Genomic DNA, 17,248 nt, shown 5'->3' with positions numbered 1-17,248 from the left:
AAAGAGGATTATTGAGAAATCATTTTTGTGCCTTTTACTCAAATACACAGCTACAAATCTATTGATATAATATTAAAATCCCAGTATTATGCTTAATCCACATGACTTCTGCTATCCAACTCCTTTCTAGCTTTTGGTGTTTATATTTGACATGGCACCCATCAGTCATGCATCTTCTTTATTCCTTTGCAGGAGAAAAAAGCTGTGAATTTTTATTTCAAAAAAACCCAGTTTTGAATCAGCTAGTACAACCCAGCAGCAGAATTGCATGGATGACATTTATTTATGCTTTTCATAACATCTTATAAAGACAAGTATTTACCATGTCAGACACAATGTATGATTCCTACCACTGAAACTGTGCTAGCCTTCCTCAGCACCCTCAGCCTCCCCAGAGCAGCAGACTCACTTCACATCACCATCATGGGCCAGCTGCTGAGGACCTGCTGGTGCCAGGGGAGCGAGTGTGCAGGGCTGCACTGGCCACCATGGCCACTGCCAACACCACTTGGGCAATCTGCAATTTGTACCTGTGGGCAAAAGATCCCAAAGCTCCTTCTGGTGGACATGGTTCTCCTAGGGACGCTCTGATGACCACTGAATACCCTCTTTCAAACTGGAAAAGGGGCAGTGGGAAGCACTGACTTCTCCACGTCTATCCTGCTCTTTCCCAGATGCTGCACCACCTTTGACAGTGTTTTCCAGCCATTTGTGCTCACTGCCTTGTGCCATACCATTTGTTTATGTGTCAGGTGCATCTGCATATATAAGAGAATTCCTTAAAAGAGATGATAGCATAAAAGTCACATTATAGAATAATTTTCTACTTTCCAAAAATTTTTTACCCTTCTCTGTGCATGTTCAGATTTTCTTTCTCTTTAGATATAAGATATCAGTGGTAAATGGTCTAATTTTGGTTTTAAAATTACCCTCATGTTGAAAACAAAGAAGCTTTGTACAGCTGTACCCAGGCCTTTGCCCTTCCTTTGTGATTTCTTCACACATTTTTGTCTGCTGTAGTCACATTTCTGATGTCACATTAGAGGCAGACGTTCAAGCACATGTCTCTGTAGCAACACAGATCCAAAATTTTCCTTTTGAAATGTTTGTGAAGAATTTTGTATCTTTTCTCTTCCCAAACAAGTGACGAACAGGCATTAGAACTCTGAATCTTTCTATGCCCTGGCATCCCTATTGATTTTGTATGGGTGCAAGGAGTTTAGGCTAATTGTTATGGCTCATCACGTGCACACCAATTAACTGATAACATCTGACATGCTGTACTGCAGAGTAGGACATTCTTTCATTTATTTCATTTATTCTTTGGCCTTAGCATGTTTGGAGTTGTTAAATGTTGGAGATTCTGCGAATGATATCTGCACTGTTCTTTTAGAAGTTACTTGCAATTTCCCAATTGTCAAAGCTCATTAGGAGAGTTTCCCTAGGTGTTCATCTGTGCATGTTTTAGCCACTGGAGACCTAAGTGCATCTCAGTTCATACATGCTGAAATGTTACTGGTAGCAAAATTTTCAGAAGACAACTTTAAGGAAGTGTTTTCTGACAGTTTCCAACTTTTTACAAACTGGTCCTGGTAGGCAGTCAATCCAATCAGCCAAAATCCTGTTCACACATTTATTTTCTCCAAAATATCACCTCATTAAACATTTCTGTTACTTGGACATGTATCTGGTCACAATATCTTTATTCGGTTCCTTAAGTTCTGTGAAAAACTGACTTGGTGCCCCTTTTTTAGTCAAATAACTGAATTTTGGGAGCCATTATACCAAGCCTTGTGTTTCACACATCATGCCATTCGCTGACTGTTTTGCAGTTTTTCCTATTACATTTTTCCAGGCTTATGGAATTTTGTCTCTTGGAAAAAGAAAACATATATATATACATATCTTCGTGAGCCATACATTTCCTGTGATCATATCTTCATGTGGTACAATTAGCCAATTCCCATCTGTTTCAGATGTGATACCAAAGGTATTATTGTCCTGTCCATAACATACACCCTTTCCTTAGGTACTTCACAAAAGCCTAAAAGTCTAAAATGGCCAGTATTTATCTGCTACTTCATGTTTCTAATTCATCCATAACTCAGGACTGAACTTAGTTCCACTGTGTGTCTGTGTATTTACCATCACCTTCATTTTAGGTGGATATTTTCATTATAGGTATGTCTACTTTGAATTCTTACAGATTTTTTTTTGATTGATGTTTGTTTTTGTTGTATTTCAATACTTATTGCACAGAATCACAAAATCACAGAACCAGCTGGGTCAGAAGGGTCCCACAAGGACCACTGAGCTCAGCTCTTGGCCCTGCTCAGCACCATCCCCAAGAGTCACACCATGTGCCTGAGAGCCTTGTTCAAACACTCGAACTCTGTCAGGCTTGGTGCTGTGATCACTTCCCTGGGGAACCTGTTCCAGTCCTCAGCCACCCTCTGGGTGAAGAAACTTTTCCTGATATCCAGCCTGAACCTTCCCTGACACAGCTTCAGGCCATTCCCTTGGCTCCTGTCACTGTCACTATAGAGCAGAGATCAGGGCCTGCCCTTTCTTGTCCCCTCACAAGGAAGCTGTAACTGCAGTGAGGTCTCCCCTCAGTCTCCTCCAGGCTGAACAGACCCAGTGCCCTCAGCTGCTCCTCACACAGCTTCCCCTCAAGGCCCTTCACCATGTTTGTTGCCCTCCTTGGACACTCCCTAACAGGTTTAAATCTTTTTTATATTACAGTGCCCAAAACTGTCCCCAGCACTCGAGGTGAGGCTGCCCCAGTGCAGAGCAGTGATGCCTTGAGTTTAGCTTTCATATTTTTCAGTATCTGTCCTGCCTCAGTGTGTGACTCTGAACTTTACATATAAAGTGTTAGCCAGTTCTCTTCACAGTTTAGTTACACAAAACAATCCTTTTCCAGCCTGAGAAACAAGAACACAGTTGCTTCAGGGCCAAAAAGTGTAAACAACTGCAAATTGAAAAAAACAATCTGTGAGGATGAGACTTCATAACCTGAAGCTGTAATTGGACAATTGACCCAAATATGTAAATGGACCAAAACTTATAAAAGTGTGAAAACTTGTAACTGGTTGTCCATCCTGGGTACATTTTGGACAGAGCCCCAGCCGGGCTCTTGTGCTGCCCAAGGTGTGTCTTTTGAAGGCCTTTCAATAAATACTTTATTCCTTTAACTCTGTCCAGCCTCTGTTCCAGGTAGCTTCTCCAGACATCAGCAGAGCAGGACAATCCCCTCCCTTGCCCAGCTGGTGATGCTGTGCCTGATGCCCCCAGGACAGGGTTGGCTCTCCTGGCTCCAGGGCACTGCTGGCTCATGTTCAACTTGCCATTGACCAAGTTCCTTTCCCTGGCACTGCTTTCCAGTATCCCATTCCCCAGTCTGTCTGTACATTCAGGGTTGGCCTGTTCCAGGTGCAGAACCCAGCAATTTCTCCCATTGAACTTCCTGTGGCTGGTGGTTGCCCAGCCCTCTGATTCCACAGAGTCTCTGCAGGGCCTCCCTGCCTCTATGGGAGCCACAGCTCCTCCCTGTTTTGCATCATCTGCAAACTTGCTCAGTAGCCCTTTCCAGTCCTGCCTCCAAGTCACTTATGAAGATGCTGAAAAGCACAGGGCTGGTGATGGAGCCCTGTGGGACTCCACCAGTGACAGTGACAGGTCACCAGTCTGATGTCACCCCATTCACTACAGCTCTTAGTGCCTAACTCATGAGCCAGTTGCTCACTCATTGCATGGTGTGTTTATCCAGATGTGTGCTGGACATTTGCTCAAATTCACAGTTTTTAAACTGAATCCTAAACTGAACAGATTTCTCCTGTGACTTGAGGAAAGTTCACATTTCGACTGCAGCAAGCTGTGTCTTCACATGCTTTGTCACATCTCTGCAAAGAGATGGAGTGGTTTGCAGCTCTTCTGCGTTACTCAGATGCTGGATTTTCCCCAGATTTCCAAACAGCTTTCATATCACTGATGTCCTGCCTTCTTCAGCACTCTTTTCCTTTTGACATTTAATGGTTTGCAGAATTTTTTTCCTTACATGTTATTTTTAACCAAGTACTTTGGCTTTCCTCTGGGGACATATTCTGCATTTCCATTTGGCAAATCAATATTTCCCTGACAAAGGTCAGGTCTGAATTTCTGATAGAGAGTTTGATATCTATACATTTTTACTGTTGCAATCTAAACTGTTTCTTGCTTGTTTTAAGGAGGTAGCTCTTGATCTCCATCTGAAACTCTGGCACGAAGTCAATAAAATTCAATTTTGCAGGATCTAGCATAATCTATCACAAATCTACATCTGCAGAAAATATTAAACTTATTCCTTGGAGGTGATTTCCCATGCTACCTTGTTATCACTTAAAGTGATAAAACAAGAAAGACATGTCATGGGAAAAGCATTTGTGTAAGGAATGTTGCTTACTTGTCCTTAAAGGAAGTCCAAGACAGCTGGTTTGGTTTTTTAGCACAATGTGTTGATCAACCTAAAAGCAGATATGCTTTCCCCTCCTCAAAGAATTATATCCTTATTAATCTGAAGCCTGCCACCCCATCACTGACATCTAATCCTCCCCATTTTCCCCATTTATATAGGAACTGATAGCAAGAGCATAAATTACTGTAATGTACCTATTTAGAAATTCAACACTGGCTTTCCTACTACATGTTAGCCATTTTAATAGTAAAATTGTACTAGTTCATGAACTTGTTACATTTATCACTACTTGCGCTTTTGCTATTTCCATTCATCTTTCTTCATTGCACATTACCACTCATGTCTCTATATATGCCCTGCCCATTCAAAGGAATGAAAAATAATTTTGGGGATGGCATTTCATCCACCAGCCACTGATCTGTGGCAACTCCAGTGATCCTAACATTGCACATCAAATGCAGATTTCTTGTTAAACATGGCTGAGTAGTTGTTCTGCTCTGGCAGTGACAAAAACTCTCTTGCCTTCTACTGCATTTGCTGCTGAATGCTGTAGCACTTGAGGTAACTCTTCATAGTTATCCTATCTTTTTTAAGTGATTCAGTTATAAGATTATTTTTTCCCTGATTGTAGATCCCATATGCAGTTTTAATCATCTTTAGTCATCAAACCCATTTAAGCTTTCCCAGTAGCACCTAATATATTGCAGTTTTAATTACAATGGAAAAATGATTCCGTTCAATGTGTGATTTTCAATCTTTTCTTTACAAAGGTAATCTCTGCATAATACAGAAGAATAAAAGAAAAGAAAGAACAAAACATTGCTAACAATATAATCAATCCCAGAACCATATCAATAACAGGCTTATGCTAGGATTGAGACATTATTCTCTGACCTGTTGAAGTGTACTCAGCATCCTGAACATTGTTGACAATATATAGATACCTCCTGCTGACAATATATAGATATCTTGAGAGTTTTATGTGCAGTGCTGTGTTCTGTTGTTAGGAAATAATTTTTATGGTTACTTTCATCTCTCTCTCCATAGCTACAGTGTGTACTTGTTTGTTAGAGAGATTTGCTGGTTGGCTGGAAGTGCCAACACTGCCTTCTGAGAGAAGAATTAAGCTTTGAGGACAGCCACTGTTTATAATAACGCCATCTTTTATTTTAACTTTTTGCTTTCTGTCAGACTTCCTCATAATAACTTTTAATTTCAGCAAAGTGGGTCCAGCATTTAAATTTACAGTGGAAAGTCTGCTCTGTTTCCACACAAAGATTCACAAGTAGTTGTGATGAACTCCTGTCCAAAGTTTTGTAACAACAGTCAGCTCGGACCTGGTCAAATCTGTATACATAATAGGAGAGCATGAATTTAAACAGCAAAAATGTGAAAATATTCATTTTTGTGTGGTAAGAATATTTTCAAAGATAACAGGGAGTTTTTTATTACATGATTGATTTTTTTTCTCATGTTATTATAATATTAGTGTACATGAATCCAAACAAAACTGAAAGCATGAAGGTTTTGACCTTATCAACATTATAGTTCCCTCTCTTATTCTGTCTTTGATAACATCAGCGTTGTATATCTAATACAATTTTTTAAAGATTTCTATGAGGAATTTTGAAATTTCAAAGCTAAGTTTTGATTTGGAAAATAAAACACTAGAAATCAGTATTTCTTGAGAAATACTGATTTTGAGTTTCAACAAACTCACTGATTTTTTAACTGGGGGTAAAATTAATCTGTTTTTCTCAGAAGAAGACTCAAGAAAAATCCAGTAATATGTTCTATACCTTACTGTTGTTAGAAATGTATCTATAATTGAAAACTTTCAAGATAATTTTTTCTTTTTATGCCTTGATAGCTGGTCCTATAGAGCTATCATTAAGTTCTTTTTCAGGTCTGGTGGTCTTTTATCCAAGCATGGCAAGAGGCACAATAACTAAACTAAAAAATGCTTTTTCTTTTATTTTTTTTTTCAATTGAGCACTATCCATCTCCCTTTTTAAAATCCACTCTGTCCAGCTTTACAATGCTGCAGTGGATTTGTAGGATTACATTCCTGTGGTTGGACTTTCTAGAGCAGAGTCAAATTGGGGCAGCTGTATACTATGTTCTCAAATCAATGGGTATCCTCTTTCTTTTATGCAAAAATATTAAGAGAAAAAAATCCTGGAAAGATATTAATTGCTAGAAGCACTTGGTAGACTCTCATTTTGGGTTCATGTATGTGACCATAGTACATGGAGATACCATCTTTGTCCTGTGCACGCTGTCTGCTTTTATAACTTTGGGAGCTATTTCTGACTGAAGAATGTGTTCCTAGAGTACATTTTCAGAGGCCTTTATTCTACAAATCTGGGTACAGCTTTCTACTGCAGCCATTTTCAGAGAAAACCACAAAACAGATTTGATAAAACCAGTCCTGCAGAAATTCACTTACGTTTTTCAATCTACCCATTCTAATTAAAAATTAAAATTGCAAAAAAAAAAGAGGATGCTTTCTCACTTCAAATAAAAATGATTTTTTTCCCTATAACCTCAATCTGAGTTTTAAGCAAAAAGTTGTAAGATAATAAAATACAGAAATAATATATTATGCCAGATCAAATGAAGCATTAAACTGATCCAAGACCTTTTTTTTTTACTTCTCAATTAGTCAAATCTTCCTGAGTCAACTGAAATTATTTTATTAATTTTCTTGCATTGCAGCAAACAAACAGAAGTGAACCAGAAATTCACATAATTTACAGCTTTAGTTGAAAATGAACTTAAAATATAGGGAGTTTGGTCAAGAGAGTGAATGACCTCCAGTTCCACAGATAATATTCCTTCTTGGCTATCTTCCCCAAAAGTTTTGATTTTGCCTTCACAGTCTCAGTTTTACTCCCCTTGTGTTTATTATTTGATAAAGTGCTAGCAAATGTACTTGTAGATCAGCAACACCCCAAAGATTATTTTCTTGCTGTGTTAGTTGGATTCTTAAGCTGCTTGTGGTTTATTTTGATGCTGAAGTAGATTTTTATCCTACTGCCTGTCTGGGACATGTCACTGCTACAACTCAAGTACCAGAAGTTGTGTGTAAAGATGAGGCTAAAGCATAATTTTCATTGTGGAGTTTTAGCTGATGATCTCCTCCTGGTTACTCTTATTATTTCTGAACACAAATCTAACCAAATTAATTACTGATTCAACAATCCAATGTTTACTGTATGTAACATGCACTTAACTTATCTGCATGACTTTCATGTTAAGCATAAAATCCAAATATTAAAGGTGTTTCCCTTGACAGGTTTCCTGATAAGGAGAAGCAGCCTTGGCACACAGCAGTTCTTGTGTGGATGCCAGAATTGAAGCTGGGTCTGACACAGCACAGCAGGGCAGGTTTGCCTCAGCTCTGGTAGCAGAGCTCAGGCATTTCTGCAGCCCAGATGAGTCCATTAACCTCTGCTGAAGCTCAGAAGCCCTCGGCTATTATTGCTTTCCTAAACAATGATTTGCTTTGAGCTATCACAAATTGCATGTTTCTGAGAGAGTATTTGGGATGCAGTGATCAGGAGATGTGTTCTCTGCTCCCTTGCAAGGCACGGCTCGGCAGATAAATGGAATTGACTGATTGGAGAAGAATAATCTTCTCAGCTCCTCTGGCCTTTCTGAGAAGGAGGAAAAGGTTTGCTCAGCTCATCTACACTTCCCTCTTTAATCTCCCTGTGCAATTGTGAATAGCTGCAATATGTCAAAAGCCAGCATACGCAGCAGCTCAGGTATTAAGTTGGAGGAACATTACATTAGCTTTTTAGCCAATTAACATGGCTGTAGGGAAGACCATCTGGAATAAATCTGCACAACAAACAGTTCACAGAAACCCAGCAGGCAGCTTTATGGATTGTTATATCTGTATGGTACTTCATTAAAAAATAAACATGTATCTTCTATTTCAAGCACAATCCACAAACAGTATTAAACTAGACCTGATAGGGAACACAGCTGTCTTACTAAATGACACATTTGGAAGAGCTGTGTGAATCACTGCAAGGAAAAGGTTGTGAAAACTCTAGTGACTGCAGTTAGGTATTGGCACAGCCAAAGCAACTGCTCCTGAGTTAATGTAGAAATGTATTGTCCTCCTGCTTTGTGGTTGCAAAAGTTTGTTTTGGTAACATTGTTAATATCAGCTGCGGATCAGTATGTAGAGGAGGAACAAACCATGCATCAGCAAACTGCACTTAAGCAGTCAGCTTTAGCCTGCTTCTGGAACATCATACTTTGCTGTGCTTATATATTTCTCCATTAGAGACCCACAGCAGGAGATGCAAAATTCATTGTCACTAGGTTTATTCCTGCCAAAGGTTTGCTGAACACAGTAGGCTTTATTGTAGAAATGCTGGATGAGGCTAGTATTGATGCTTCAAGGATCAACCATCCACCATCTTCCTCCTTAAGGCCTATTCCATGTTCAGAGGATGCCGTGGGATGTACAGACAGAACAGTTGGGATGGACAAAGCTCATCTTTAAAGCCATAGCAGCAAAAAGCACAGAAGATTCCCCCAGCAGACACTGCTCAGCTGATGGACACCTCTGCAAGGACGGGTGTGCCAGCAATCAGAGCTCACCACACCTCTGCCCAGCGCTGGGAGCAGGCCAGGCATCCACAGAGCTCCTGCACACTGTGGCTCCTGCGAGACCTGTGGCACGGTACAGGGAGCCAGCCAGCTGAGGAATCAGCACTGCTAAGTGTACCAACACAATCAACAAATATGTGGCTCACGGGAAATGCATATTTTGTCAGAAAAATGGTATTTCTGTGACCAATTTGCATAAGTATACAGGAAAACGGATTACTTGCCACAAAAGCCTCTTCTATTACAAATAGGGTATTTTCAGACTAATCAGATTTTCCTGTTTTCTGTACAAAAAATCTTAGCAATTAGTGTACCAGTTACAATAATATAACTAGCTGCATAACATTCAAACAGAATTCCATTTACCAAGTGTTGCTCAGATTTGTAAATAATGGGTTTAGGTAGGAGTGTAAGTTTAAATCTGACCATTTTTAGCTGGTTTAATGCCACCTGATCTTTTCTCCAGAGGAAGAAAAAGCACTAATATGGCTAGGAAGAAAAATGCAACATTTAGCATGGCTCTCCCTAATTAGCCCTGCTAAGAAATCATCCAATGGATCAAAACACCACATACCTGCACCTAGCCTGCTCTGGACATTTAGTTCAGGTATTTTGATGCAGTGGCCCATTGTGCTGTAAAGACATAGCACGCAACATAATTATCAGCCTGCTCATGCCATGGTTAATTAGGGAGCTGCTCTGAAGACCAGAGTTTTTGGATATACACGGTGATGACAATTAAAATGTTGGCATTTGTCAACAGTTACTTCACCTCAGGTGCTACCTAACAAGGCACAGCCTGCTGAATGCATGGAACTGAAATAACCATGGTAACTCTGGGTACATGGTGACGTTTTAATTTCCACTACTGCCTATCCTCAGGCCACCACTTGCAGAACTAAATGACCCATCAAGAAGCAGATGAATAACATATCCCCCATACAATGCATGAAAAATGTTAAGCACTTTTAGGGATTAAAGCCCTTTTCATTTACCTCAGGAGGGAAAAGGGAGAGATAAACATAATACAAAAGCATGTATTATGAAGAAATAATGAAACTACCACATCCTACTGCAGCAACTGCTACTAAAATGTCAGTATCTACCAATAGCTAGCCCAAATCTGTATCTAAGATACCAAAATTAATTCCTATTTTAAGTGCCTCTTACTACATACTGACTTTATAAATGACAGCAGCAATATCAAAGGTCTTTCATGCTCAGTCACTGCCAAACCGCGGTAGAAAATCTATCTGTTATAAACCACAGCAGTTCTCAAGCAAAGAACGGGATGTACTACCATACTTTATTAGCACTGTCTTACCATCTGACCTGTTTTTAAATAAAAAGATGGTGGAATCCTCTAATTTATCTTTTTTTTTGTCATTCTGAAGAAATATCTGATTTTTTTTCTAAATGCTCAGATATTGTATTATATTACTTCCTCCATGGTGAGGGAGAGGATTTGAATGTATCCTAAAGTATCTGTAAAACTATCTTGTATTTAGAATTTTCACTTACCAAAATGAAGAGACAACCAGAGGCAAGTTTTGTGTGTTCAGGAATAGTAGAAAACACGGACAAAATCAAGCAACCAAACACAAGGAGAAAACTGAAAAAGAAAGAATATTAATAATTGTTAATATTTTACAGTACCCTGACCCAGTATCTATATTGTTTGCACTTCACCAACATTAATAGAAGACTGTCTCTGCACAGTCTTCATTAGTAGAGGGGAATACAGCTACCACTTAACTCAGTTCATTAAAGACATTAGAATGATAACCTGTTAAATCTATTAAATCTATATGTTTCTAAGCAGCACTGCTAGAATTCAGAGAAAAAAGATTTTCTTGGTAAAATGACCCAATATCCAAAGATGCTACTTTCTGTATCACAGTCCTCTACCTTTATGCAATCCAGATAATTTAAGCATCTTTAAAGAGAGATTTCCAGTGGGAGGGTTGTTTCCCAGGTCTGAAAAATCATTTCTCCCACAGCTGACCGCAAACCCCTGCTGCATAAGCTTACCAAAAGCTAAGTTACATATTGCACCTGTCTGCCCATCAGAAACAACCTCCTTCTGAGCAACAGACTTAGTGCTCAAACTACCTGAAGTGAGAGGCAGAGCTATGGCATCACTGTCCCCAGTGAACAGGCTCCCTTCTGGGAACAAACTCAGTACCATACAATCCACTGAAGAGCTTAAAACAATTACACAAACCACAGGACAAGCAGTTACATTCAGGAAAACACGAACGCAATTTTGAGTTTGCATGAGCCTGTATGTTTCATGATACTGATGAAACACACAGGCAAAAAAACTTAAATCTTTTTGTGAGGAAGATCCAAACAAATGTTATCATCGCAGAAATTCTTGCAAATCCCATGTCCAACCCATAGCAGTCACAGCACATGTGTTTGCAGACATGAGCTGGCAGAACTGGTGTTGGCCTGACACGTATACTGTTGGTGGTAAGGATTATCCTTTCCCCTTGTACTGCTTCACCCACAGTACCACTGTGCTAGTGAAACCATCTGTGAACTGGATGGTTTCACTATCCATCAAATGAAGTTCACTTTACCCATAGTATTATGAACCGACTAATCAGCACCCAGTAATAATTAATTCTACCAATGTTTTGCTAAATTCCCTCTTAAAACACTTATCAGTTGTCGCAGACATCTTTCCATTAAAACCCTTAGGATTTTTCCTGCTGGAGCTGAGAAGTTTCAGCAACACATGTAAACAATTGCTATCTGCTGCTGTGGAATGCAGCGGGTCCACCTGTGATTGGCCCCTCTTGGATGTTTACAATTAATGGCCAATCAAGGACTGAGCTCTCTCGGACAGAGTCTGAGAGAGCTCCTTTGTTATCATTATTTTCTATTCTATTCTTAACTTAGCCAGCTTCTGAAGAATCCTTTTCTTTTCTATTTCTTTTTTAGTATAGTCATAATGTTATATATATATATATCATATAATAATAAATCAAGCCTTCTGATCATGGAGTCAACATTCTCGCCTCTCTCTCATCCTGAAAACCCCTGTGACCATGGTCACAACCAGTCATGCTGCACATTGAGGCAACCAACAAAGAGCAGGACTTTGACTTTGTAGACCTTTGACATTAGCTGGTGTTCTAACCCACATGAACAGATACTGTAATTAATGCAGACACACATCCCTCTGCCCTTATCATGACCCATGAGCCTTTCCTTAGATTTTCTCTCCTCCATCCAGCTGAGGAAGGGGAACAACAGGGAGGCTTTGGTGGGCACCCAGTGTCCTGCCAGGGTCAATGCTCCACACTGTGAAACCTCTGACCCCAAAGATTGCAGAACGTGGCTGGATAAGGCCATGGTCTGACTTTGAAATGAGTTCTGCTTTGAGCAGGAGGTTGGACTGGAAGACTCACTGAGGCTTTTTTCAACTTACTTACTTCTGTGTTTCTAACTACTGGATATAACATTAATATATTATTGCAGTTGATACACACGAGCTTCAGGAGTTATGATTACTTTTTCCCACAGAACATAGAGACTTCCCATAGTAATGTAGTATTACTTAACTGCTGGGGAGAAGTTCTACTTTGAAAATCAAATATGACAGGCACTTGCATATAAAGCCTATTAAGGACTGTAAATAAAACAGTATCCAGGAGGGTAAAGTGCACATTTGGCATACACCATTGGCAAGTCTTATCTTCTAGACTAGAGAAAGGTGAAGATCAATACATGCTTCACGATTTAATAAAAAACTCACACAAGACTCATGCAATCCCAGGCACAAGGACAGGCTGGGAAGACAATGGATCAAAAGCAGCCCTGGGGAGAAAGACTTGGGGGTGTTTCTGGACAAAAAGTTCAGCATGACTTGGCAATGCACGCTCACAGCCCAGAAAGTCAACCACATCCTGGGCTGCATCAAGAGTGGCCAGAAGATGAGGAAGGTGATTCCCCTTCTCTGCTCCTGTGAGACGGCACCTGGAGTGAGGCTGCATCCCACCCTGGGGCCCTGAGCACAAGAAAGACATTGACCTGTTGGGACATCTGCCAGAGGAGAGCCACTAAACTGATCTAAAGTGTTGGACCCTTCACCTGTGAAGACAGGCAGAGATAATCAAGGTTCCCTCCAATCTCCTCAGAAATGAAGGCTCCAGGAAGCCTACCTTAGGTCAGCCTTCCATTACCTAAATGGGGCCTGCAGGAAAGCTGGGGAGGGACTTCTCACAAGCGCATGTAGTGTAGGACAAGGGGCAAGTCCTCAACCTGAAGGATGTAAGATTTAGGTTAGATATTAGGAAAAAATTATTTAGTGTGAGGGTGCTTTGGAACAGGTTACCCAGAGAACTTGTGGATGCTCCATTCCTGAGCGTGTTCAAGGTCAGGTTGGATGGTGCTCTAAGAACATGGTCTAGTGGCAGGTTCTCTGCCCATGGCAGAGGGGGAAAACTGGATGATCTTAACATCTCTTCCAACTCCAAACCATTCTGTGATTCTATTTTTCTATGATTCTAATTTTCTATGATTATGTGATTCTATGATAAGTGACAAAAATCCATCTTGTGAGCAATTTTTCTCCCCATCATGTCACTTTACAAAAATGGCAAAATCTCATAGAACATTACTGGTAGTTTCAGCTGCTACAGCCTTCAGATGCAATCCCCCTATAATTACATCCTACTGACATAGGGATAAATGCGGTTTCTTCTCATTAAGGCTTGCATAGAGGCAAAATAAAATTAAGTGACTAAGAATTTACAGTAAAAGAATGTAATTTCCTTTTGCTGAATTTCTTTAGACCTGAATCAATTAAAATGACATTTGCTTACTTCCTTTGTGTTTAGGTATTAAAAATTTCTTGTTTGATTTTATTCCTGTAATACCAACTAAATTGGAAGCCCAGTTGTACTGGGTCTTATCCAAACACACAATACCAGTTTTCACTTGGAAGAGATTTCTTATAGCACAATTATGGAAAACAGACACAGCAGGAAAAAATAAAGTTTCTTGTTCCCATATCACAGTTGGAGACCATGGCACAGTAAAGGTAAGGCACTTGCCTAAGGCTACACAGAAAGTCTTTACATGTGGAATAAACCTGATCCTTTTAAGTCACAGCCCAATCCTACCCAACACCATCCTCCATTTACCCACCACTTGCTTTCCACAGTCTGTCAGGACTATGATTTAGAATATCACTGTGGGCAAGGTGTTTATTCACAAGAGATGGGAAAAGTGAGTCAGGAGAGGGAATGAGTACAGTTAAGCAGTGTATTAATCAAAACAAAAGCAAATATTCAGGAAAGCCAGGTGCAGTGTGGATTAGCACCTGGTTGACATAGTTCTGCAGTTAATCCATGAAAAGCAGAAACAATCCTCACAGCAATACATAAAAACAGTCCCGGAAAGAGAATTTTCCAAAATTCTATAACTCTTGCTCTCAGTTTTTCCAGAAACTCAAAAGGTATGGAGCATCATCATCACTACTACTATTATTGCTGTTATTACTATTAAAGAATAAAATAAAAATGTTTGTATTTATCCACCCACATATTCAAATATTGCCCCTCTGTCCCTCATTCCTCCCTCCAACACTGAACACTTCTTTTAGTGCCCCTCAGCACATTATGTCTAAAATTAAACTATAAGCACTTTTATGAAGAGGAGAAACCCAGTCCTACTAGCCTGGCAAAATGAAAAGCATACATTTAGGCGCTGTAAAACACAACACTAGAAACAAAAGCGGTGTATTTTCTGTTGTTTATATATTACAGAAGTGTTTTCCTTCAAACTAAACTAATAGTGAAGATTCACTTGCTATGTTTTTAGTGCAATCTGTTTACTCAGGCCATGCAAAGGAAAGCACCTCTCCTTTTTCCCAGCTGGAACTGAAGGCATGAAGGCTGCAGCAACAACTTTCACCTGGCTGAATGTTAAATGAGGATCTGCCCAGCAAATAGAATTCCCTGAGGTTCAAACATCACAGTGGTCAAAGTTTATCAGGAATTGTTCTTTCCTCTTGTGAATTATTTCTCCAGTGTCTGATGAAGTGTAGATGATTGCATTAAGCCCTGGATAGTAATTTGATAACCCTCAATAGAAGAAAAAGTATTTTCCCATGCCATCATTTGAACTGTGTGCTACAATACATTCTGTACAAGACCATGCTGCTGTAGGTAGAGAGTAGTAAAAAGCAAAACACAGAGCAATTATATTTGGCCTCTAGTGATTCAATCTGGATCATATAATTGTTCAGGCTGAAAAAACCAGATGGTTTTTCCTCATGCATTCAGTATCAGACAGTAAAACATACGCCTTAGGCAGCAACTTCCCATAAAATTATTCAAGTACTGCCATAGCCTTGTATTTCATGAAAAGCAGCGACTTCCATTTTGTTTCAGCAGTAATCAGTTTTGTTGCAGATCCTTTCATCTTATTCCCCCGCTCCTGAAAGCATATACTAATTGGAGAAAAGCCAGTTTATGAAAGATAATATAAGTCAGAAGCTTTGATTTTTAATCAATCTGCCTCTCATAAACTTTTCTAATTGGTTAATTAGGACCTACCAAGTCTCCATTTATACAATTTTCAGTAGAATTTTACTACTGTTTGATTTAAGGTCTGTTCATATGGAAGAGGATGTTCAGTTTAAAGCAATTGTTAAAACATTACTCAAGGAGTATCATGAGGAGAAAAAAAACACCCTGGGAAGATCTTTAAGAGCTATTTTGCTGCATGACTGACTGCTAGAATTAAAATAATCTAAAGTTAAACATCTGCAAATTTTTGTGGCCTCTCCTGTAAATAATAAAAATATATCACTGTTAAAGTGGCATAATTAAGCTATTAGACCACCAGAGTTATTTTCCAGTATTAATTGAGGTCTGATTTAATCTCCATACAGGTAAGAGCATTCAGAATTATGACCAAAACTGCTTGCACACCATTGGCAGTGCCAGTATCCTAGATTTTGTATGGAATTAGAAAATGTTTGAAAGCTTTTGCTAACTGTAACTATAATCAAAAAAGTAGTTCTTACTTTTCCTCCTGGTATACTAATGCAGTTACTTGCAAATTTAGAGGAAGTTGTTTGCATTCACAAGGTCTGAGTCTTCATAGAAGTTATCTGAGCCCCTCCATAAGAAACTCTTTCCACTGCCAGGGGCAGTGGCCATGCTTTCTTGACAGTGATCAGGATCTTGCTGAGTTGAGTACCCAAGTGCTGCCTTTACATGATATTTAATCTTGGAATCCATAAAAATCTGTGTGAGGCATTAGATAAATAAATGTGCTGAAGATTATACTGGATGGATAGCACCAATAGATACATTATGGGTTTAGATAAATGGATAAAACACCCAGAGAAAACCTTATTAAAAAAGGAAGGAAAGACAGTCTTTCACAGCACTGTTACACTTTCATGGGGACTATTAATTTTGGTGAACAATTCTCACAAAAAGACAGATGTGCCTTGGCTAGCTGTTATCAGCACTCTAGAGCCTCTTGATGTGTGAAAGAGAGAATTTAAAGATTCAGTATCCCATGCACTTGCAGGGGAAGACAGAAGAAAAAACATCATCTCCTGGGCCAGGAGTTACTTTTATACATTAACACAATTATCAAGGCACCAAGTTCCCACAGAGGAAGAATTAATGCATGTTGTTCAGCTGAGGGCTGGTGCGCCACCTTCCATCCCAGAGGAGATGTGAATGCTCCAGGCAGGAAGGCAGCACAAAGCTGAGAGCAGCCTCTGGCCCTTCCTGGTGCCTCTGAGCAGGTATCAGAGCTGGGTGGGAAGGCCCTCTCTGAAAGCACATGGAAAGAGAAACACTGAAGCATTTTCCTAGCTTCAGGAAGAACTGAAAATGAGAACGTCATCTAATGCAGGCGTGAGACGGACATTTACACAGGTCCTGCAGTATCTCCCTTAAAAAGTAATCTTTTCAACATTCCTATAAAACAGATAATGCACTGCTGACATGGTGGAAAAGAATACAGCTTAACAGTTTTGATAGTGCAAGCCATGTGGATTAAATTTTCCATCATTTATAGTTTCAGTGTGACTTGTTTATGCAAGAAAATGAGATATGACAAAGGTTATTACAATTTGTTAAGAATGTTTGACAAAAGCTGCATGGAGAATAAGCGTTCTTCCAT

At 39.6% G+C, this 17,248-nt stretch overlaps 1 protein-coding gene across 2 annotated transcripts in view; it reads right to left on the bottom strand.

Annotated features, from left to right (window-relative positions):
* The window catches only part of KCNQ5 (potassium voltage-gated channel subfamily Q member 5), a 278,801-nt gene that overhangs the window by 76,368 nt on the left and 185,185 nt on the right, over window positions 1–17,248 (bottom strand). For both annotated transcript variants that reach the window (XM_064707395.1, XM_064707396.1), the window contains exon 2: window positions 10,607–10,697. In XM_064707395.1, coding sequence (XP_064563465.1) covers window positions 10,607–10,697 — 91 coding nt within the window. The remainder of the gene's footprint in view (window positions 1–10,606; window positions 10,698–17,248) is intronic.

This window comes from Zonotrichia leucophrys, chromosome 3 (assembly GCF_028769735.1).
Source record: "Zonotrichia leucophrys gambelii isolate GWCS_2022_RI chromosome 3, RI_Zleu_2.0, whole genome shotgun sequence".
NCBI lineage: Eukaryota > Metazoa > Chordata > Aves > Passeriformes > Passerellidae > Zonotrichia > Zonotrichia leucophrys.
The sequence above is the reverse complement of the archived record's forward strand: the minus strand, read 5'-3'. Positions and strand labels throughout refer to the sequence as shown.